Source organism: Bos javanicus, chromosome 1, assembly GCF_032452875.1.
Source record: "Bos javanicus breed banteng chromosome 1, ARS-OSU_banteng_1.0, whole genome shotgun sequence".
In the NCBI taxonomy this organism is placed as follows: Eukaryota; Metazoa; Chordata; class Mammalia; order Artiodactyla; family Bovidae; genus Bos; species Bos javanicus.
Window position 1 is genome coordinate 64,204,625 of NC_083868.1, and position 25,255 is coordinate 64,229,879.

The following is a 25,255-nucleotide window of genomic DNA, read 5'->3' on the forward strand; positions in this document are numbered from 1 at the left end:
ACCAAAAACAGAACTGACACTGTTTGTAAAGGCAGTATTTTTTAAGTTTTGTGTTTTTTTTTAAAGAAAAAAACAGAGTGGTTTTCACCACAATGCCAATTAGAGTTTATAAAGAAAAATAACATTTAGCAGGACCATTTACAATTACAGTACCAGCAGTAATATCATACTCTGCACTACAACTGTGGTTATACAAGTAGCCAATGAATCATGGGTCTGTTTGATGGCAGCAGCAACCTCTGTTCAGGTATGCCGCCCTCGTGTGGTTGTATGCGTGTTCTGTTGATTCCAGCGATACCTGTAGGATCCTATTTCACACACAACGCTCTGGGCCTCTGCAAGAAAAAAACAAGGAGGGGAGCGCTCTAAGGCACCATTTCACAGAGCCCTGAGGCCTGCTCACGGGGTGGTGGCGACACCAGCCTGTAGTCATCCCCTCTTCTTGGGAGAAGGTGAGCTAAGCTCGCATCTTGAGCTCGCATCCACGCTGAGCACCCAGAGGCAGCTGGTCCCCAGGCAGCCGCAGGAAGTCCCGCTCACTGCCTGACACTCACTAGCATTCGCCAGCATGCCTGGAAGAACCAGCGCGGAGGCCCGGAATAAAGCCCATGGCCATTGTTATCACTCACATACGCTCTGATGGTTGCCTAGACGACCCAGGTCCGGCCCCACCCACAGAGTCTGGCAATCTAGACCAGTCGGGTACCAGGCAGAAAATGGAAAAGCCTCCAGAAGAAGCTCCCACCGAATCCTCGGAAATCCAAAGACCAGCCAAGACCCCAGATGACAGACACACAGATGGCCAGGAAGACAGCAGGCAGAACCAGTATGAAGTGGAGGCAGATGACTGGACTGATGACAGAGCAGCTGACCAGACTGCCCAAATGGTGTCTGGCCTGGCTGAACCCAACATAGTTAATCGAGCTGACCACAAAGTAGATGAACACATGGGAGAAAGAACATCTGATCAGGCTGACCTCAGAGCATCTGACCATGATAATTTTGCCAGTGGTAGAACATCTGACCAGGCTGATCAGAGGATGTCAGAAGAGATGGACAGCAAGGCATCTAGCCAAGCTGATGGTGTCAGGTCTGAACAGACTGACAACCAGATGTCTGCTCTGCCTGAACAAGGTACTTATGAGCAAACTGAACAGAGAACGTCCAGCCTAGCTGAGAGAATAGCTTCTGAACAGTTTGACCAAAAGCCATCTGTGCCATCTTTACAAACAGCCCATGGGCGGAGTGATCACAGAATGCCCCGACCAGGTGACCAAAGAACGGCTCAACAGATCGAAAGTAGATTGTCCGGCCTGATTGAGAAAAAAACTTATGAACGAATTGATCAGAGATCATCTGACCAAGTTGACCACAAAAGAGCTTCAAAGACTCACCTCAAAGTGCATGACCAGACTACTAAACCAGCTGAACACCCTGAGACTGACTCTGACAAGGCTGGTGGTGAATCTGACCAGACTGATGACTTATTGGATGAAGAGGATGATTACACAGAAGACAACCTGTTTGACTACAGACAACAGTCTAATGACGAAGTATTCAGACAGCTTGGCTATGGCAAGGAAGAGGAAGAGGATGACTTCAAAGTGCAACCCTGCAAATTTGAGCCTAGCCAGACAGATGCCAGCGTATCTAATACTTCCATTGAAAGTGACACTGAAAGTGTAGCTGACCTGCGAGTCTTCATGCCATTTGATAACAGTACTTTCCAAACAAAAGAACAGGCCTACTCTGAAAAGTTTCCCTCCATTTCATCTAAACTGGACTATATCATCAGTCGAGAAAAACCTCAACCCACGGAAGTTGAGCCTGTAGGTTATAAGGACATTTGATACCCACCTGGGAGGTTGGAGATCAAGCCAGGGTTCTGGGAGAATGCGGGCAGAGGGCACATGCTGTGCTATGTGTAACCCATAGGATTCAGGAAGGTAGGAGTAGGGTGGGAGATAACGAGATGGGTTGCCTTCTCAGCTACCCGAAGTAGACCATTCAGGCAGGATCAATGAACCAGGATGCAGGAATCCTGGGTTTCAAGTCCTGGTTCTGCTGCTAACCCTGGGAAACTAATTCATTTCCCCTCTCTGCTGCTGCTGCTGCTAAGTTGCTTCAGTCGTGTCCGACTCTGTGCGACCCCATAGACGGCAGCCAACCAGGCTCCCCCGTCCCTGGGATTCTCCAGGCAAGAACACTGGAGTGGGTTGCCATTTCCTTCTCCAATGCATGAAAGTGAAAAGTGAAAGTCAAATCGCTCAGTCGTGTCCAACTCTTCGCGACCCCATGGACTGCAGTCTACCAGGCTCCTCCATCCATGGGATTTTCCAGGCAAGAGTACTGGAGTGGGGTGCCATTGCCTTCTCCGTCCCCTCTCTGTGCTTCTGCCACAGGAAAGGAATTTGGAGTCTATTGGATATCTCTGTGAAGGGAAAAGTAGACTGGCTATGTCTAAGGCATCTCTCAAGACCTGAGATACATTACATTGCCTGGAGGATCAGCCAGATCTCTCACAAGGTCTATAGTTTGTAGAGTTCAGATCCTGTCAATACCAAATTCCACTGATAACATCAACAGTAACAAAACTTCCTGGGAATTTTCTATTCATTAAAGACTTTCTTGGGGGATATTTCCATTTTAGGATGATTTTTCATCATACCAGGAAAGAAGGATTTCTGATGCATACAGTCAACCTTATAAGAGGCGATTTCCTCCTATAGTATATGAAGATCCTTATCAAGTTTCACTTCGATACATGGAGAAACACCACATTCTGCAAATATTCCAGGTAAACCTCTCAATCTCTTTTTAAAATGTGAGTTTTAAAGTAATTATAATATAAAAGACAAACACTGACCTGGCTCTTAAAAGGCAGATCAGGTGTTCTGGTATTCCCATCTGTTTCAGAATTTTCCACAGTTTATTGTGATCCACACAGTCAAAGGCTTTGGCATAGTCAATAAAGCAGTAAGAGATGTTTTTCTGGAACTCTCTTGCTTTTTCCATGATCCAGCGGATGTTGGCAATTTGATCTCTGGTTCCTCTGCCTTTTCTAAAACCAGCTTGAACATCAGGAAGTTCACGGTTCACATATTGCTGAAGCCTGGCTTGGAGAATTTTGAGCATTACTTTACTAGCGTGTGAGATGAGTGCAATTGTGTGGTAGTTTGAGCATTCTTTGGCATTGCCTTTCTTTGGGATTGGAATGAAAACTGACCTTTTCCAGTCCTGTGGCCACTGCTGAATTTTCCAAATTTGCTGACATATTGAGTGCAGCACTTTCACAGCATCATCTTTCAGGATTTGAAAGAGCTCAACTGGAATTCTATCACCTCCACTAGCTTTGTTCGTAGTGATGCTTTCTAAGGCCCACTTGACTTCACATTCCAGGATGTCTGGCTCTAGGTCAGTGATCACATCATCATGATTATCTGGGTCGTGAAGATCTTTTTTGTACAGTTCTTCTGTGTATTCTTGCCATCTCTTCTTAATATCTTCTGCTTCTGTTAGGTCCATACCATTTCCGTCCTTTATCGAGCCCATTTTTGCATGAAATGTTCCCGTGGTATCTCTATTTTTCTTGAAGAGATCTCTAGTCTTTTCCATTCTGTTGTTTTCCTCTATTTCTTTGCATTGATCGCTGAAGAAGGCTTTCTTATCTCTTCTTGCTATTCTTTGGACCTATGCATTCAGATGTTTATATCTTTCCTTTTCTCCTTTGCTTTTCGCTTCTCTTCTTTTCACAGCTACTTGTAAGGCCTCCCCAGACAGCCATTTTGCTTTTTGCATTTCTTTTCTATGGGAATGGTCTTGATCCCTGTCTCCTGTACAATGTCACGAACCTCATTCCATAGTTCATCAGGCACTGAATGGCCCACCTCAAATGAAAACATTTAAGCTGGAAGTATTTAAGTTTAAAGAAGTAGGATGTAGAGGAAAGTGCACAAATTTTATAATCTATTAGCCCAAGTCTCCAAGCTCAATTTGCTCCTTCTCCTCTTTGTAATTTGGAAGAGATTATCTAATTTCTGTGAATCTCAGTGTCCTCTTATAACAGGGATAAGTGATATTTACTTTATTAATGTTATTCTATGCCCTTTCTTTCTTTAAAATGTCCTTTTGTGGGAGAATGCTAACTGCTGGGCTTTCTGGCTTTAACAAAGAACTACTAATTGTTAAACTGAAGGACAGAAGCCCTAGAAAGTAGAATTTTAATCATTCTGTAAGCAATTTTCTTCATCTGTCAAGAAAAAACAGTGTTTATGCATTGAACATTGTTATAAGAAAAACTAGTTATAAATGTGTTCAGTAGAAATATATGTAAAATGATTAATGAGCATGCATGCATTAAACAGATCAGAATACTTTATACCAGAAATTTGCCCTATTGTTATTCCCTGCAAATGAGAATTCTGTTTACTTTATTAATAATTTTTGTTATTCAACAGCAACAAAACATATGAAAGTGAGTCTCTGAAGTCTTTGATATGCTTTCTCATTTATTATTACAAACACAGAACATCATTTTAAACTTTTAGAATCAAATGCCTTAGGAAGTTTCTTGTAAAAATCATAGTGTTTTAAAATTTTTACTTGAAAAAGTTTCTTTGACTGTTCTTTGAAGTAAATTATTTATTGATTTCTCAGCCTGGCAAAATCAAAATTCTCAAAATAAAAACTTCCTCCAAAACCTTCTCACTACCTCTTTGATCTTCAGTTCAGTTCAGTTCAGTCGCTCAGTCGTGTCCGACTCTTTGCAACCCCACGAATTGCAGCACGCCAGGCCTCTCTGTCTATCACCAACTTCCGGAGTTCACTCAGATTCACGTCCATTGAGTCGGTGATGCCATCCAGCTGTCTCATCCTCTGTCATCCCCTTCTCCTCCTGCCCCCAGTCCCTCCCAACATCAGAGTCTTTTCCAATGAGTCAACTCTTCACATGAGGTGGAACTTAGAAACTAGAAAGATATCCACTGCTATTTATTACTAAATCTTTATTCACCCACATTTTACCTTAATTTACCTAAACATATCAGTAATAAGGAAGTATAACCTGACCACATAAGTTTAGTTCAGAACCATAATGTAATATCTTTCTCTCTCTCAGCAGATCACTGAAAACTTAGTCTATGAAAAGCCAGAGGATCCCCTGAATTTTATGCTGTGCCAGGTATGGAATTTTTTTATTATAAAATATAGCACACATACAAGTGTACAAAACGTGTGCAACTCAGTCAATGACCATGAAGAGAGCATATCTGTAACTGCCATTCAGGTTAAAAAAAAAAAAAACTAAATGTTGTCAGGGAGAAGGAAACGGCAGCCCACTCCAGTGTTCTTGCCTGGAGAATCCCAGGGACAGGGGAGCCTGGTGGGCTGCCGTCTATGGGGTCGCACAGAGTCGGACACGACTGAAGCGACTTAGCAGCAGCAGCAGGAATAGGAAAGTAAGTGATATGAAACAGCTTTTCTATCCTGTGTGTTGACCTGGCTGTAGGTGTGTTCTGTTATTTGAGGAAAGATAAATCTTAAGAACCCTTACCTCAGGCTTTTTAACACAGGGTACCACTTAGCCACCAGGAAGCCCATTAAAAGACAGGGAGGTCCAGCAGTCAGTCTTCTAGGAAATTGGTAATGATGTCACCTAACCTTGAAACATTAAAAAAAAAAAAGTGTTCTCAACTATGTAAAATCTTTCTCCTCCTACCTTCTCAAATGTAATCCTAGGAATTTTGCCTGTAAACAAAGCATTTCTCGGCCAGAAATACTTTCTCTCTTTATAGCAAGGCTTCATATTATATTGAGTACCACAGGTTCCATCATTTTTAAAGGACAGAGACATAAATGATAAATAATGGATATAAAAATATTACAATCTACCACCTCAAAAAATATTGTTTATGGAGCTTGGAGATTCAAGTATTGATTGCAGTTTTATTTTGAAAAGAATGCTACAACTTATGTGGTTTTTCTTCCTCATGTTTATATTAAAAGAAAAGCTAATAAACTCTATTTTAATTAAAAAATAAATAAACACTGTCAGCATCTGAGAAGTCCCCTTCGGTTTCCTCAAGGTTATCACTTCCCACAAAGGGACTATTATTCTGACTTTTATGGTAATGACATTCTCACTTTTCTTTTTAATTTTGCCATGAAACATGAATCATAAAACACTTTTGTTTAGACTTGTCAGATTTTTGAAATTTTTATTTTATTTAGTAGTTGAGAACATGACTTCTAGAACCAAACTGCTTTATTTTTTAGACTTAAAAATATTTTTAGTTTTAAATTTTTATGCAATTTTTAAAGCTTACTTTCCATTTACAGTTATTACAAAATATTGTCTGTGTTCCCCATGTTGTACAATACATGCTTGAGCCTGTCTTACACCCAATTATTTGCCCCCTGCCCCCACACTGGTAACCACTAGTTTGTTCTCTGTATCCGTGTAGACTTGTCAACCTTTTAAACTTTATAAAAAGGGAACCATGTAGTAGAGATTCATTTGTTCACTCTTTTACTCAGAACTATGTCTGTGAAATTAATCCATGCTATTGTGTATGGCTGTAGTTCATCTATTTTCATTGCTATATAGCTTTCCTCATTTGAAATGCCACAATTTATTCATTCTGTGATAGACATGGACCTTCAGGATAACCTATTACAAAGCTTTTTCCTAGGAACTTTTATGCACATGTCTCTTGGTACACATAAATACACATATCTCTTGGATACATACCCACAAGAGAGAATGCTGGCTTCTAAAGTATGTGTAGCTCAGCTCTAATAGATTACATCAAATGATCTTCCAAGGAAATTTCACCGATTTACACTCCCACTAGCAGTGTGCATTAGAGTTTTGGTTGTCTTACATCCTTACCACTTACACCCAACAATATTACCAATCTTTTCAGCATTAGCCTTTTTAATGGATGAACAGTAATAAATCATTTCAGGTTAAACTTATTTATCCTGAGTACTAAAGCAGTTGCATACTTTTTCATTTGTTTATTGGCCATTTGGAAATATTTCTTTTCTATTATATTGTATTTTTAAGTCATTTGTAACAGTTTTCTATATGTTCTGGTTGTGAACTCTTTGTTGATGTATTTGTTACATGTATCTTCTTCGACTCTTTGCCTTCCTGTTTTATCTCTTAAAGATATCTTTTGATGAACAGGAATTTTTAATTTTTATATATTCAAATTTATTTTATTACTTCTGGTATCCTATATTATAAGTGTCTCCTTAGCCCAAGCTCCTCACCTTAGTCCCTGTATTATCTTGTAGAAGATAATACAAACCCATCTTTTTTATAGGTTTTGTTTTGTTTTGCTTTTCACATTGATTTTGTGTAGGATGTGAAGTGAGGTCAAGCTTTATTTTTTTTCAAGCAGACATCCAATTGACCAAGCACCTTATAGGAAAAGACAGTACTTTCCACGCTGTTTTTTTATTTGACTCCTGTAGTATATTTGTTGATCCTTGCTCCACTACAAGAATCTCTTAGTTAGAATGCCCCATAATAAGTCTTAATATCTACCAGAGCAGGTCCTCCCATCTTATTCTTCTTTTAAAGTATCTTGGTTGTTCTTAGGTGTGTGCATTTCCTTTTCAGCATTTAGAATTATTTGTCAAGTTACACACACACACACACACGCGCGCACACACACTAGCACACACTGATGGGATTTTGTGGGGAGATTGCTTTGGCTCTGTTGACCAATTTGGGGAGAAGTATTGAATACCAGCTTGAACAATAAGCTTTATCCTCTCCATTTATCTAGGTCTTTAATTTCTTCCAGTATCATTATTATTTGCATAAAGATTTTACATATCTTTTGATGGATTTATTCATAGGTATTTTATAATTTTGATGCTGTTATAAATAGAAACCTTTAAAACTTCAGGTTCTAATTTCTGACATATAGATGTGTAACTAATTTTTGTAGATCTTATTTGCAGCAACCTAGTTAAACTCAATATTTTTAATCAAACACTTGTAGATATTTTGGGTATTCCAGCATATACAATCATATCATATTTAACCTTTCCAATCCCTATCCTTTTCTTTCTTTCTGTCTTACTGCATGTCTTATAACCCTCTCAGATCTACCTTCATCTCTTCTTTATGCTGCAGAGAAGCTAATCTGCATGGACTAGATCAATAGGCTCTCATTCCTTTTGATTCACAGTGGGTTAAGCCAGCAGGAAACCCTGGAGAAAGATGGGAAGGAGGAAAGAGGATGAGATCAGATTTATTCCCCTGTCCTTTTCTCCATGATCTATCTGTCCTGAGTTTTCTGGAAGTCATTGATTCTCTTAAAGCATCTTACTTTATACAGCTCTTTTCTCCTGAATTAGAGTAATGTTCCCTCCTCCTGACTTTCAGTCTCAAAGTTCAATGTTTCCTAGCTTTGGATTATTGCATTATCTCCTGTGACTACCTAATGCCTACTTCTTTAAAAACAGTACTTTTTTTGAATAAACCTCTTTGAATTTTTCTGTTTTGAAAGTACAGTTTCCTGTTGGAATCCTGACTGATACAGAACACTGATTAGGAATCTCCAGCAGAATTAATGTTGAATAGAAGTAGCTACAAGTGGTTTACTTTGCTGGCACTCAACCTTAAGAGAAAAAAAAAATTCTTATTTAACCATTAATTATAGTGTTTATTGTGCTTTATAAATGCTACTAATAATATTAGGGCAGTTCCCTTTATAGTCTGTTTTCTGAGAAGTTTTGCCATGAATTATTAAATTTTATCAAATTATTTTTCTATATCTATTGAGATGATCATATGATTTTTCTTCCTTTTCCTGGTAATATGGGAAAACATATTTTCATTTTTAAAATACATACAGAAAATTACAGGGGTCAAATCTGCACAACTTGACTGTCACTACTTCAACAGAGCCAGGAAATCACCACTCAGGTCAAAAGACTGAAAGTTCTCATCTCATCAGAATCCCACATGGTGATCATTTTCCAATCACTACACTTTCTTTTCCAGAAAATAACCACTATTCCAACTTCTAGATTAGCTTGGCTCTTTGGATTTTATATAAATGGAACCTGTTAATTATACTATTTGCGGGCCAGCTTCTTTTGAGCTGACTGAGGGAGCTGACTGTGGCTCAGATCATGAACTCCTTATTGGCAAATTCAGACTTAAAGAAAGTAGGGAAAACCACTAGACCATTCAGGTATGACATAAATCAAATCCCTTATGATTATACAGTGGAAGTGACAAAGAGATTCAAGGGATTAGAACTGATAGAGTGCCTGAAGAACTATGGACAGAGGTTTGTGATGTTGTACAGGAGGCAATGATCAAGACCATCCCCAAGAAAAAGAAATGCAAAAAGGCAAAATGGTTGTCTGAGGAGGCCTTACAAATAGCTATGAAAAGAAGAGAAGCAAAAGGCAAAGGAGAAAAGGAAAGACATACCCATTTGAATGCAGAGTCCCAAAGAATAACAAGGAGCGATAAGAAAGACTTCCTTAGTGGTCAGTGCAAAGAAATAGAGGAAAAAATAGAATGGGAAAGACTAGAGATCTCTTCAAGAAAATTAGAGATACCAAGGGAAATTTTCATGCAAAGATGGGCTCAATAAAGGACAGAAATGGTATGGACCAAACAGAAGCAGAAGATATTAAGAAGAGGTGGCAAGAAGACACAGAAGAACTGTACAAAAAAGATCTTCATGACCCAGATAATCACGATGGTGTGATTTCTCACCTAGAGAGAGATGGTGTGATCTCTCACCTAGAGCCACGCATCCTGGAATATGAAGTCAAGTGGGCCTTAGGAAACATCACTACGAACAAACCTAGTGGAGGTGATGGAATCCCAGCTAAGCTATCTCAAATCCTAAAAGATGATGCTGTGAAAGTGCTGCACCCAATATACCAGCAAATTTGGAAAATTTACCGGTGGCCACCAGACTGGAAAAGGTCAGTTTTCACTCCAATCTGAAAGAAAGGCAATGCCAAAGAATGCTCAAACTACTGCACAATTGCATTCATCTCACACGCTAGCAAAGTAATGCTCAAAATTCTCCAAGCCAGGCTTCAACAGTACATGAACTGTGAACTTCCAGATGTTCAAGCTGGATTTAGAAAAGGCAGAGGAGCCAGAGATCAAATTGCCAACATCCACTGGATCATCAAAAAAGTGAAAGAGTTCCAGAAAAACATCTATTTCTGCTTTATTGACTATGCCAAAGCCTTTGACTGTGTGGATCATGACAAACTATGGAAAATCCTGAAAGAGATGGGAACACCAGACCACCTGACCTGCCTTTTGAGAAATCTGTATGCAGGTCAGGAAGCAACAGTTAGAACTGGACATGGAACAACAGACTGGTTCCAAATTGGGAAAGGAGTACATCAAGGCTGTATGTTGTCACCCTACTTGTTTAACTTACATGCAGAGTACATCATGAGAAACTCTGGGCTGGATGAAGCACAAACTGGAATAAGATTGCTGGGAGAAATATCAGTAACCTCAGATATGCAGATGACACCACCCTTATGGCAGAAAGTGAAGAAGAACTAAAGAGCCTCTTGATGAAAGTGAAAGAGAAGAGTAAAAAAGTTGACTTAAACTCAACATTCAGAAAACTAAGATCATGGCATCTGGTCCCATGACTTCATGGCAAATAGATGGGGAAACAGTGGAAACAGTGCTGACTTTATTTGGGAGGGCTCCCAAATCACTGCAAATGGTGACTGCAGCCATGAAATTAAAAGACCTTACTCCTTGGAAGGAAAGTTATGACCAACCTAGACAGCATATTAAAAAGCAGAGACAAAGGTCCATCTAGTCAAAGCAATGGCTTTTCCAGTAGTCACATATGGATGTGAGAGTTTTACTATAAAGAAAGCTGAGTGCCAAAGAATTGATGCTTTTGAACTGTGGTGTCGGAGAAGACTCTTGAGAGTCCCTTGGAGTGCAAGGAGATTCAACCGGTCAATCCTAAAGGTAATCAGTCCTGACTATTCATTGGAAAGACTGATGCTGAAGCTGAAATTCCAATACTTTGGACACCTGATGCGAAGAGCAGATTCATTTGAAAAGACTCTGATGCTGGAAAAGATTGAAGACGGGAGGAGAAGGGGACGACAGAGGATGAGATGGTTGGATGACATCACTGACTCAATGGACATGAGTTTGAGTAAACTCCGGTGATTGGTAATGGACAGGGAGGCCTGGCATAGTCCATGGGGTCACAAAGAGTCAGACATGACTGAGAGACTGAACTGAACTTATATTTCTGGGATTCTTTCATCTTGTGCATATTATTCATTCCTTTTCATTTTTGTATTCTGTATTCTGAATTAGACGTTTAATTGTTTCCTTTTTTTTTTTTTTGGTTGTTATGAGTAATGCTGTGGTGAACATTCATGTATTTGTCTCTTGGCGCACATGTGCACGAATTTCTATTGGGTTCAGACCTAGAAGTGTAATTGCTAAATCATAGGTTATTGATGACATGACTGAGCAACTTCACTTTCACTTTTCACTTTGATGCATTGGAGAAGGAAATGGCAACCCACTCTGGCGTTCTTGCCTGGAGAATCCCAGGGACAGGGGAGCCTGGTGGGCTGCTGTCTATGGGGTCACACAGTCGGACACGACTGAAGTGACTTAGTAGCAGTAGGTTATTGACAGTAGTTCAGCTTTAACAGATAGCTGACAAAAATTTTCCAAAGTACTCAGACACGTTTACACACCCACTTAAAGTGGTATTGTTGTAGTTTTCTTCATGTTTCTTATGCTGTGGTGCTTTGAACTAAGAACTTATGGGCTTATGGTTTTCAGCATATTTGGAAATTTGGCAGCCACTGTTTCTTCAAACACTTATCTATCCCATCCCTCTCCTCTGGGAGCTCCAATTACATATATATGGGGGCAGTTGAAGTTGTCTCACAATTTCCTAATTCTGCTAATGTTTTTTAACTCTTTTTTTCCCTTTCCATATATCAATTTTCTATTGCTGTCTTCAAGGGTATTGATCTTTTGTTGTGTAATATCTACAGTACACTTTTCATCCCCAATTTAGTTTTTATCTTTTCTGTAGTGTCAATATCTTAACTTTTTTTAGCATAGAGAGTATAGTTATAATAATTGGTTTTGCTGCTTGTTTTTATGCCTGGTAATTTTTTTATTGAGATATAATTGACATATAACATTGTTATAAGTAGGTGTCCTGGAGTCTCAGATGGTAAAAAATCTGCCTCAATGCAGGAGACCCAGGTTTGATCCCTGGGTTGGAAAGATTGCCTGGAAAAGGGAATGGCAACCCACTCCAGTTTTCTTGCCTGGAAAATCCCATGGACAGAGAAGCCTGGTAGGATATAGTCATTGGGGTCACAAAGAGTCAGACATGACTGAGCAACTAACACTTTCACATTGTCACTTTCGTGCCTGGTAATTTTTGATTGGTGCAATATATTATAAATGTTACCTTAGTAGGTACTGGATTTTTTTTTTTTTTTTTTGCATTCATGTAAATATTCCTGGACTTTATTTGGCGACCCAGCTAATTCAGTTGGAAACAATCTGATCCTTTCCAGCTTTGCTTTCAAGATATTTTTTTGAGTGAGGCAGAACAGTGCTCATCTTGCACTAAGTATTCCCTACTCCTGAGGCAAGACCCTTGTGAGTACTCTACCCAGTGCCCCATGAATCACGCGAGGTTTTCCAGTTTGGTGATAATAGGCAATATCCTCGGCTTGGTTCTTTCCATGGCCTCAGGGAGTTTCCTCACACACATGTACTGATCCACACTCAGGGGATTATTTCAAGGGGAACTTCTGCAGATTCCAGAGTTCTTTCTGTGCAGTTCTCTCCTCTCTGGCACTCTGTCCTGTGAACTATAGCTACCATGCTTTCCTCGGGATCTCAGCTCCATCTGCACAACTTAGGGGTCTGCTGAGGTCTTCTTGGGTTCACTTTCCTGGCCATGAGGCCAGGAAGCTTTCTGAAGACAATAAGATAGAGCACTCATAAGGCTCACTTCATTTCTTTCCTGACTCTCACAGAGCACTGTCCTTTGTTGCGAACATCTTGAAAACCATTGTTTCTTATATGTTGTTCATTTTTTAAGTTGTTTTAAACAAGAGGGAAATCTGGTCTTAGAGGAAATAGGAGTTCCAGACCTTTGGGTTTTAATGCTTTTCATCTATTTTGAAATTTTTTGCAGCCAGCATTTTTTCAAATACTGTTTCTATCTTTCCCCCCTTACCCACTTTCTTCTTCTTCAAGGAACACAATATGTTCTGGATGTTATTTTTATGCTGTTTGTCTGTAAATTTTCTTCGACTATTGAGCATTTCAAACATATGCAAAAGTAGGGAATGGTATATTTACTCTCTATGTGCTCCTTGCACTGGAAGTCCTAGCCAGAGCAATTAGGCATAAATAACTACTTTAAATAAAAAAAGTAAAGGCCTTCCAAATCAGAAAGGAAGAAGTAAAGGTTGTCTTTTCCATTTAAAATGAATTGCATTCTCTAGGTTTTCTGTAACTAGGATAATTTCGATTGCATCCTGAACATCATAAATATTGTGCTGTGCAGACTGTGTTCTGTCATATTCTTCTGACAAGTGATGATGTGCTTGTTTTTGTTTAACTGGCTGTTAACATGGTTAGATTTGAACTGTGAGCACTGTCTCTTGCCTTCTGTGGTCACTTCTTTTTGCTACTGCTAGTTTGAATCTGACCTACGAATGCATGATTCAGAAGGCAACCTAAGGCGTGTGCAGAGTTCATGCACAGACCTTCCCTCTTTGAGGATTCCCCCTCACTCTTCAGCATCTGACATTTGACCAGGCCACTTTCTGTGATTTTTCCCTCCAGAAAAGCAATGGGTTTTCTATCAGAGTTTGAGGTATTCTAGTGCAGCCACAGCTGTGTCTGTGGGTCATGATTGTCATTGGGTCAAAATTATGAAAACTGAGGAATCCATTCCATGTTGATCACTTGCTCTAAGTTTAGACTCCTTTTCAAAACCTACCTGTATTTGCTTAGTGTCCAGAACCTTCATGTAGTTGTTAGACTTTATGTTTTGTTTCAGTTTGCAGGTTTTTTCTTTTGGATGGGGGTTTGTATTTTGTCTACAGTACACAGGTGTTATTTGAAGAATTCATTTTTTTAGTGTTTCTTCTTGCATATAGGAAGCAGATCTTCATATAGTAAACTATATATTATTAATATATAATATATACTCTTATGGTTTTATCACATAGATAAGTGTGTGGTATTTTTACTTTATGTAGTTCAAAATAGTTTCTAATTTTCTTTATGATTTATTTGGCAACATATGGATTTTTGGACAGTAGATTATTTATATTAATACCTAAATACTGGTTTCTTGTTGCCCTTTGGTTATTGATTTCAAAGTTGATTGCACTTTACTCATAGAACAAGATTTCAAATCTTTGAAATGTATTTACTTGCTTTATGATGCAGCATATAGTTAATTGCTGTGAATGAATTAATTGGGATTGAAAAAATATTTATTCTTCAGTTATTGAGAAGTGTCTAAATATATCCATTGGATCAGGTTTGTTAAACATGTTATTCAAGTTTTCCAATATTATTGTCAATTTATGCTGTATATATGTAATTGAGGCTATGTTATTAGGTACTTATAAATTTAGATTCTTATATTTTTCTGGTAAATTGAATTTTTTATCATTAAGAAGTATAACATGAACTCTAACTACTCTTTTCAATATTGTTATAGCTACACCAGATTTATTTTACTCAGTGTTTAAATGGTATATATTTTCCATCTTTATGACTTTTAACTTTTCTCTGTCCTTACATTTTAGACATCTTTCTTATAAATATTAATTGCATATATTATAATTTTTATAATTATTCAAATCTGGCAAGCTTTTAATTAGAGTAGTCCTTTTATATTTGATGTTGTTAAAGACATATTGGGGTTTGAATCTATGCTACTTGTCCCACCTGTTTTGTTTCTTTTCCTCTACTTTTTGTCTTCCTTTATTGTTCCATTTTTCTATTTAGAAGTTACACTCAGTTTGTTTTTTGGTTTTACATTGAGGTGATTTTTTTTAATTAATATGTTTTATTTTTTAGAATAGTTTTACAATACAGAAAAATTAAGCAGAATGTACAGTGAGTTCCCACTTACTCCTATCTGCTCCCCCCATTTCCTCTATTATTAACATTCTGCATTATTATGGCACATTTGTTACAATTGGTCAGCCAGTTTGATACATTATTATTAACTAAAGTTCATGATTTACATAAAGTTTCTTTGTGTATGGGCTTCCCTGGTAGCTCAGTTGGTAAAGAACCTGCTTGCAGTGCAGGAGACCTCCCTTCGATTCCTGGGTTGGGAAGATCTGCTGGAGAAGGGATAGGCTACCCACTCCAGTATTCTTGGGCTTCCCTGGTGGCTCAGCCAGTACAGAATCTGCCTGCCATGTGGGAGATCTGGGTTCAATCCCTGGGTTGGGAAGATCCGCTGGAGAAGAGAATGACTACCCACTCCAGTATTCTGGCCTAGAGAATTCCATGGACTGTATAGCCCATGGGGTTGCAAACAGTTAGATACAACTCAATGGCTTTCACTCTTTGTGTTATAAGTTATAGGTTTTGACTAATGTAAATGCTATGTATTTACAGTATCATACAGAAAAAGGTCACAACCCTAATAATCTTCTTAATATTATACTTTTAGTGGTTCTCCTTGAGTTATCAAAACCTAAATTATTTGTACCAAGTCAGTATAAGGATGTCTATATTTTGATTTTCTATATATTTTAACCCTACAAGATATAAGATATGATAGTACCAAGTAGATCAAAACTTCAAGTGGAAAAAAAATTTTTTTTCATTCTCCTCAGGTACAGGAAATGATACAAAACAGGAAGAAAAGTGAAGCTTAACAAAGAATGAATCTCTCCTAAACATTGTTTACAACCATCAGTGTCAACACCATGTTCTGTTGCCCACTCTGAAAAATCATTTTTGAATGGTCATTGGTAGTGACTGTGCCTAAATATGTTTTTATTTTTTAAGTAAAAATCTGCTGAGTACCTTTGTAAAATTCATAGAACAGTTACAGATACTTCTGGTTAATCACACAAAACATATACATGTATACTTCTCCGTGCATTGATATTTCAATACTCATTCCTCCAAAGCACTGAACAGAAACATGTTCACGAATCCCAAAGAGGATAAAGAAAAGAATATTAGCAGTTTATATGCAGTTCCCAAAAGCATACAAATCCATCATGTCTCAAAGCTGTTTATAGAATTTTCAATCAGAAAATGTGCAGAAAATAATTTTTAACAGTACTTTTAGGAGATAATTGGTGTAAGATCTCTTTTCTTGTTTCTTAATACCTCCAAGATATGTTTACTATTTTCCCCTTTGACCCTACCACGGTATGACATTAGTGGATACAATTTAATCTATTCCTTGGGATAGTCTTCTTCTGATTTTTAACCTACAGCAAAACTCAAACATGTTGTACTACTCTGTACACACCTGTGGGAGAGGCAGAATGTCACTTCCTTATTACCTTTATCCTCTGAAGAGTGTCTACATTGTGTGGAATGTGCAACCAGTCAAACTGGTATTTAAAAGCTAAAAACCTTAACGAGGTCTACATAGCCTGAGAGCACCCAGCAATCATAACTGAGATGATCATATGATACTACTATTGTCTGAAAATTTCATTTAATTTCTGTTTGAGCATTAAAGCAGACTAAATTGTTCATATTGTTTCCCTGGTGACTTGGTGTAATTATGTGGTGTATTACAATGAATTAAGCTCCTGTTTGAATAGTCATGCACAAATCCCTTTTTTATACGTGAATTTTATGTCTAACAATTATATTTTTAAAAATCTATGCTTAGAACTTCAAAGTTTCTTTTGTTTTTCCTTCAATTGTCCATAAAATGTGCCTGTGCCCAGACTCAATAAATGTTCTCCAGGCAGATAAGCAGTCTTTCTGTTGACTACAGGCTGGCAAAACTAGGTGAAAGCTGATAAACTTACAGTGAACCTGTGGGAAAACTTTGAGAGACATAACTAAGATATAATTAATCAGCAGGTAGAACAACATTGACCCAAATATCGAAGGATCAGCAATATTCAGTTCAGTTCAGTCTCTCAGTCATGTCCAACTCTTTGCGACCCCACGAATAGCAGCACGCTGGGTTTCCCTGTCCATCACCAACTCCCAGAGTTTACCCAAACTCATGTCCATCGAGTCAGTGATGCCATCCAGCCATCTCATCCTCTGTTGTCCCCTTCTCCTCCTGCCCCCAACCCCTCCCAGCATCAGGGTCCTTTCAAATGAGTCAACTCTTCGCATGAGGTGGCCAAAGTATTGGAGTTTCAGCTTCAGCATCAGTCCATCCAATGAATACCCAGGACTGATCATCTTCAGAATGGACTGGTTGGATCTCCTTGCAGTCCAAGGGACTCTCAACAGTCTTCTCCAACACCACAGTTCATAAAGCATCAATTCTTTGGCGCTCAGCCTTCTTCACAGTCCAACTCTCACATCCATACATGACCACAGGAAAAACCATAGCCTTGACTAGACGGACCTTTGTTGGCAAAGTAATGTCTCTGCTTTTGAATACGCTATCTAGGTTGGTCATAACTTTCCTTCCAAGAAGCAAGCGTCTTTTAATTTCATGGCTGCAGTCATCATCTGCAGTGATTTTGGAGCCCCCCAAAATTAAGTCTCTCACTGTTTCCACTGTTTCCCCATCTATTTGCCATAAAGTGATGGGATCGGATGCCATGATCTTAGTTTTCTGAATGTTGAGCTTTAAGCCAACTTTTTCACTCTCCTCTTTCACTTTCATCAAGAGGCTTTTGAGTTCCTCTTCACTTTCTGCCATAAGGGTGGTGTCATCTGCATATCTGAGGTTACTGATATTATTAGTGATCAAAGACTTGGATGTTATCAGTAACATCTGAAATTACTGGATTTAGTCCACTGGTTTTCAACCCTAACACTTTGCTGTGTTCCATGAAGCAGAACACCTCAAACTAGTCCTCCACAGTCACTTCAGCCCTTCTCACGGGCAATCTTGAGGCATTTCAGAGCTGTCCTTTGACCTTTCACAATGAGGCAGTGGACCAGCGGCGATGAACTTGGTATCCAGTGCTCCTGACTGAATATGTTTGACTGAAAGAAGAAGGGAGAAAATGGAGGTCAAGCCTCACTCTCAGTGACTCAGGCTCTCTCTTGAGCCTGAGTCAATCAGCAAAAAGTATGTTCAGTTCTCAGTCCCTGTGTGGTAGGAAGTAGTTCCAGACCAGGAGTAAATGTGAAAGGTGAGACTCTGGGTGGAGCTGGCTGTCCACTAGAAAAGGAAGAGGAGTCCCAGCCTTTTCAGAGTAAAACTAACAGAGGACATGACACATAGGGGAAAAAATGTAATGGGAATAAAAGTTTCAGTGTCAGAACAAGCAGGGTTCGTAAGTATGACCTCCCTTGAAGGAATCAATCCCTTAAGAATGCTTCTTAAAGATGAGTTATTCCTATAGATATGAAGTGTGAGTGCCTCAAATGTTATTGAATGAGATAATATGGAAAAACACCTACAAAAGTGCCTGGTAATGTAAGTTCTTATAATTTAGTAATGTTATTATCAATAGTATTGATATTAGATTCTTCCCTGAGCAATCCTGTTGACCCTCACTCACTTGTTCCTCCATCTCCTCACAGTAATTGAGAATCAAGCTGCTAGAACACTTTTCTGGGGCACATCCCTTTCCCTCCTCCATTTAAAGAATAAACGTGACATCATTTGTCATTAGGGAAATGTAAACCAAACCACAATGAGGTGTTACCTCACATCCACTGGGATGGCTGTAACCAAATAGACAGATAATAACAAGTGCTGACAAAGCTGTAGAGAAATTAGAATCGTTAGACTGCTAATGGAAATGTAAAATAGAGCAGCTGCTTTGGGAAACTGTTTGGCAGTTCTTCAAAAACTTTAACATTATCTCTGACTTAGCAATTCCACGCTTAGAAATATATCTAAGACAACTGAAAATATATGGCCATTTAAAAATGTGTACAGAACATAAAATGATACCCAGCAAAGACATATTGTGGAGCACATGGAACTCTGCTCAATGCTATGTGCCAGCCTAGATGGTAGATGGGTTTGGGGGAAAATAGAGATACGTATATGTGTGGCTAAGTCCCTTTGCTGTTCACCTGAAACCACCCTTAATCAGCTATACCCCAATATGAAATGCTTTCGGTGTTAAAATTTTAAATTAAAAAAAAAAACTTTACAAGAATATTCATAGCAGTGTTCATAATAACCCCAAAGTGCAAACAATAAAAATGCCCAGTAAGTGATGAATGGATTTTTTAAATGTGATGTTTGATAGATGAGTGGATAAATAAAAATGTGGTTTGTATATACAGTGAAATGTTATTCAGCTTTGGAAGGAATGAAATTCTGACACATTCTGCACCATGGATAAACACTGAGGACATTATGCTAAGTGAAATAAGCCAGTCACAACAGGATAAATACTGTGTGATTCTACTTCTATGAGGTATCTAAAATAGTCAAATTCATATAGACAAAGTAGGATGGTGCTTATTAGGGACTATGGGAGGGGAAATGGGGGATTGTTTCACAGGTAGTTTCGGTTCTGCAAAATAGAAAAGGTCTGGAGATCTGTTACACAGCAATGTGAATATATTATACTTAACTCCACTGAACCTTACACTTAAAAATGGTTAAGATAGCTCAGGGCTGCTGCACTGGGTTGACCCAGAGGGATGGGATGGGAAGGGAGATGGGAGGGGGGTTCAGGATGGGGAACACATGTACACCCATGGCAGATTCATGTCAATGTATGGCAAAACCAATACAATATTGTAAAGTGAAAAAAAAAATGGTTACGATAGTAAATGTCATATGTTTTCTACTACAACTTTTAAAAATGAAAAAAAATATATATATATATATACACAATGGAATATTGTTTGGTAATAACAAGGAATGAAGTATTGATATATGACTATGACTTGGATGAAACTTAAAAGCGTTCTGTGAAGTGAAAGAAAGCCAGTAACAAAAGGCCACATAGTGTGTGAGCCCATTTAGGTGAAATGTCCAGAACAGGCAAACCCACAGAGATGGAGAGCAGATAAGTGGCTGCCAGGGCAGGGGAGAGGGAGTGGTGGGGAGTGAATGCAATGAGAAGGAGGTTTCTTTTGTGGGTGTGGAAAATGTTCTAGAATTAGTAGTGGTAACAGTTGCACAATTCTGACTGTCCTAAAACCACTGAATTGTACACCTCAAAAGAGTAAAGTTTGTAGTATATGAATTATATATCCATAAAGCTTTTTTTTAATTAATGTGAAGATTAATGTTTTAAGTCCATTTTATGAAAGTGAAGGAGAATAGCTATGAGGCTCAGACACAATAGAAACAGGAAGACTCAGGCTTCTGGAATTATTCTTCTATTTCCCCCACTCTTTATGAATTCCCTTGTTTTACTCTGGTCTCCTGCATGTGTTTTATTTTCTTTTAAATTAGCATTCTGTTATTTCATGTTTGTGAGTGTGTTTCCAGCTCACTGAGATATAATTGACATATATTAATAACATTGCATAAGGTTAAGGTGTACAATGTAGTGATTTGATATATGTATGTATTGGGAGATACTGTCCATAATAAAGCTTCCTATTATTTCTTTCTCTCTTTTTTTACTGTATGATTCCATTTACTTTAAATTCTGGATAATGTGAGCTACTCTAGTGGCAGGAAGAAGATCGATTGTTATCTGGGGGGAAAGGGGGCAGGAGCAAGGATTACAAAGGCATAGGAGGGAGGACACTTTCAGGAGTGATTGGTTGGTTGTTCACCATCTTGATTGACATGATGCTTCCGTGGGTGTGTATATGTCAGAACTGAGCAGACTCAGTTTTACTCACCGTATCTCTTCCACTTACCTTCTTTTGTTGCTATGTCATCAACTTTTGTGTTAACACTATGTAAACCACCTATTCTTGTGAATAAGAAGTGAGTATGGAAGTATAATAATGTCTGTTGGTGTTTTTGTGCTCACATGTGTGCACATATATTTTTGTATACTGGGGAGGTGAACAGGTATGGTTGTCGATGGCTGTGACCTCTGCTTGAAACTTCATGCCAGTTATTTAGCTGGAAACATTATAAAGCTAAAACTCAGACAAAGAGAGTTATGTTACTTTAGGTGGCAAATAATATGTGTGCCAGCACCTTATTAGGCTCTGAAAAGGCTATTTAATTTCTTGTAGTATTAGGGGAATTTTCAGTAAGTTGACACCAGATACACATTGGTACTGTGGCTTATTCTTATGAAGAGATAGGAGTCCAGTAGGGCAGAGTTGAGTTGTCTGCCTAATTCTGTGTTTTTAAATATTTTTAAATACCCAAAGCAGTCCTCCTGAAACTCCTTTAAAATTACAGTCAATATTTACAAAAAGAAGTAAGTCTATTTTAATACTCAAAGCAGAAGAGAGAGAAACCTGAGATTTTTATAATTTCTGGAGACAGAAATCAGATGGGACCCAATAACGAATAAAGCAGGACAGCTGACCCACCTCAAAACCAACAGAGGCGACTAACTGTAGGCATTTCTCCAGGCAGAGCCTCAGACAGCTCCAGACTCAGAGTGGGGAGGTACAGGGGAGAGGAGTATGCCCTGAGTAACAAAGGACTCCTCCTTTCTTGTGACCTTAATGCTCTATTTTAGTTGGCTACCACTGGAGCCACACCTTGTCTTCACCAAAACTGCCCCACAATGAAATCATGCATGTAATCAAACCATGCTTCCAGCCATGACACTGAACATGGAGAATTTCATAGAGATTTGTGTCAAATTTTTATGAGAAAAACATGGGGATAATTGTCCAACCTCAGAATTGTCCAACCACAAATTGATCAAATTTATCCATGCAATGAAATTCCATGTGTCCAATTAATATTGCTGTAATTATTATTTAATTATTTGGATCTACCCCATATCATATAACAACATACATACGAAACATCTATTTCTGCTATATTAACTATGCCAAAGCTTTTGACTGTGTGGATCACAACAAACTGTGGAAAATTCTTCAAGAGATGGGAACACCAGACCACATGACCTGCCTCCTGAGAAATCTGTATGCAGGTCAAGAAGCAACAGTTAGAACTGGACATGGAACAACAGACTGGTTCCAAATAGGAAAAGGAGTATGTCAACACTGTATATTGTTACCCTGCTTGTTTAATTTATATGCAGAGTATATCATGAGAAATGCTGGACTGGATGAAGCACAAGCTGGAATCAAGATTGCCGGGAGAAATATCAATAACCTCAGATATGCAGATGACACCACATTTATGGCAGAAAGCAAAGAGGAACTAAAGAGCCTCTTGATGAAAGTGAAAGAGGAGAGTGAAAAAGTTGGCTTAAAGCTCAACATTCAGAAAACTAAGATCATGGCATCTGGTCCCATCACTTCATGGCAAATAGATGGGGAAACAATGGAAACAGTGAGAGACTTTATTTTGGGGGGCTCAAATGATGACTGCAGCCATGAAATTAAAAGATGCTTGCTCCTTGGAAGAAAAGTTATGACCAACCTAGACAGCATATTAAAAAGCAGAGACATTACTTTGCCAACAAAAGTTCATCTAGTCAAGGCTATGGTTTTTCCTGTGGTCATGTATGGATGTGAGAGTTGGACTGTGAAGAAAGCTGAGCGCCAAAGAATTGATGCTTTTGAACTGTGGTGTTGGAGAAGACTGTTGAGAGTCCCTTGGACTGCAAGGAGATCCAACCAGTCCATCATCCTAAAGCAGATCAGTCCTGGATGTTCTTTGGAAGGACTGATGTTGAAGCTGAAACTCCAATACTTTGGCCACCTGATATGAAGAGTTGACATTTGAAAAGACCCTGATGCTGGAAAAGATTGAGGGGAGGAGGATAAAGGGACGACAGAGGATAAGATGGTTGGATGGCATCACTGACTCGATGGACATGGGTTTGGGTGAACTCTGGGAGTTGGTGATGGACAGGAAGGCCTGGCGTGCTGCGATTCATGGGGTCGCAAAGAGTTGGACATGACTGAGCGACTGAACTGAACTGAACTGAAAACAGCATATTAAAAAGCAGAGACATTGCTTTGCCAACAAAGGTCTGTCTAGTCAAAGATTTGGTTTTTCCAGTAGTCATGTATGGATGTGAGAGTTGGACTGTGAAGAAAGCTGAGCGCCAAAGAATTGATGCTTTTGAACTGTGGTGTTGGAGAAGACTCTTGAGAGTCCCTTGGACTGCAAGGAGATCCAACCAGTCCATCCTAAAGGAAATCAGTCCTGAATATTGATTGGAAGGACCGATGCTAAAGCTGAAACTCCAATACTTTGGCCACCTGATGCGAAGAACTGACTCATTTGAAAAGACCCTGATGCTGGGAAAGATTGAAGGTGGGAAAAGAAGAGGATGACAGAGGATGAGATGGTTGGATGGCATCACTGACTCAATGGACATGAGTCTGAGCAAGGTCCGGGAGTTGGTGATAGACAGGGAAGCCTGGCGTTCTGCAGTCCATGGGGTCACCAAGAGTTGGACATGACTGAGTGACTGAACTGAACTGAACTGAATCTGTTTTGAAAAGATTCATGTTTTCTCCCCATAGAATCCTAGAAATAGAACATACATTGCCTAAGATATAAATGGAAACATATGTCCTTGTCTGTATCCTTGCTACTTTACCACAAAGATTTCCAAAGAACACATTTTTAATAATTTACATATTTCTCTGTAACATAGATCATTTATAAATATATGAGCTACCAAGAAGTCATTCATATCACATCATCCATATAAAATCCTGGTATATTTAATTTCTAACTTTTTTTAATCTTTTTCTTTCTAACTTTTAAATTCACTTACACATATACATACTTTAAAAAAAAGTGTGTTGAATTGTACAAACTATTTTGTAACATGATTTTTTCATTTGTAGTACTTAGGAAGTATTTGGCACTTCATAAGTTCTTGATACATATTTATATAAATAAATATTGAATAACTGAACATATTTCCATGTAATGAAGTGGTTTTCTGTGACCTCATTTTTCCTATCACAATTGCATAGAATTCCACTGTGTGAAAAATTTTCTCCCGAACCAGGCCCTGCAGAGCTGAGGAGAAATGTCATGTGATTGACACAGAGATGCCCCGTGCAGGCACCTTTGAGGGGGAACATGCTGCCCAGCTCCTGAGAGTACCACAGCTCGTGCCTCCCCTGCCCACCCACTTCAGGGACAGCCTTTTGCTATAAAAAGCCACATTCCTAGGGCAACCTGTGTCTAAGGACTGATTATAAAGGGAACCAAGGCAGAGCGACTGTAACAGGGCATCTTCCTCCAGAGTTTCCTGGGGCTGTCCCACCTGCATGGCAGATGGACCTCCTCTCCACCCAACCTTGTTTCTTCCCTCTCCCTTCTCTCTTCCCTGGGTATCTACTCACTAATAAATATACTGCACCCTGTACTCAGTCTCCAAGTCTGTTCCTGCAAAACTTAACCTGTTAGAAGGATGGTCCTGGCCCACGAGAACCCCAAAAATCTATCGATTAAGGCACTGAGTAAATCCTAACATGAGTGCCATGACCCATCACTCACACCAGGCTAAACAAACTATGATGCATGTATCCATGGTGTGTTATGCAACCACTGAAATAAACATCTTCTTCAGACATTGTATGACACGTGGCTCCAGAGGAAAGGAGGAAAGAAAAAGGGAAGGGGAGAGAAGGAATGGAGAAATTAATTGGATAACATGGGATGATTGATTGAGCCCTTTCTCTATCTCTCAACCTCTTTGTTTCCAGGTCTCCTGGCCCTTATCAGTCTTTGGACCAACTCAGTGTGGCGTTCCTTGGGCAATTCTTATCCCCATAGACATAGCATCTGGAAGTTACAGAAATTGAAACTAGACATGACCCTGGACACATAAATGTGTACCAGCATGACTGAACAGTCAGGACAACAAAAAAGGCCTTTTTAATGCTCAAGAGCAGAATTAAGGATTAAATCACACTAATAAAAACAAAACAAATCAAAATCAAAACAGAAGCCCTGAGTGTGTGTTCAAGGAAGCCCAGACCTACGAGGAATCCAGACGTGTGATGAGATGAACCCTGTCCAGGTGCTTC

General features: G+C 39.0%; 1 protein-coding gene across 4 annotated transcripts; it reads left to right on the forward strand.

The window, feature by feature from the left end:
- The first annotated feature begins 593 nt into the window (after positions 1-593).
- TEX55 (testis expressed 55) lies at positions 594-25,131 on the forward strand. 4 transcript variants are annotated; one of them, XM_061395953.1, is made up of 4 exons: positions 594-1,829; positions 2,651-2,797; positions 5,117-5,179; positions 24,932-25,131. In XM_061395953.1, the coding sequence occupies exons 1-4, from the start codon at positions 609-611 to the stop codon at positions 25,028-25,030; spliced, it is 1,530 nt and encodes a 509-aa protein (XP_061251937.1). In that variant the 5' UTR covers positions 594-608; the 3' UTR covers positions 25,031-25,131. The 4 variants fall into 4 exon arrangements, with proteins under 4 accessions (XP_061251937.1, XP_061252028.1, XP_061252115.1 ...); XM_061396044.1 differs by having other exon boundaries at positions 5,120-5,179; XM_061396131.1 differs by lacking the exon at positions 24,932-25,131 and adding an exon at positions 15,901-16,780.
- The last annotated feature ends 124 nt before the right edge of the window (positions 25,132-25,255 follow it).

Coding starts and splice junctions, on each gene's coding strand:
- TEX55 (XM_061395953.1), top strand. CDS start 609: ATGGCCATTGTTATCACTCACATACGCTCTGATGGTTGCCTAGACGAC. Junction 1,830..2,650: donor AACCCACGGAAGTTGAGCCT/GTAGGTTATAAG, acceptor TTTCCATTTTAG/GATGATTTTTCATCATACCA. Junction 2,798..5,116: donor ACATTCTGCAAATATTCCAG/GTAAACCTCTCA, acceptor TCTCTCTCTCAG/CAGATCACTGAAAACTTAGT.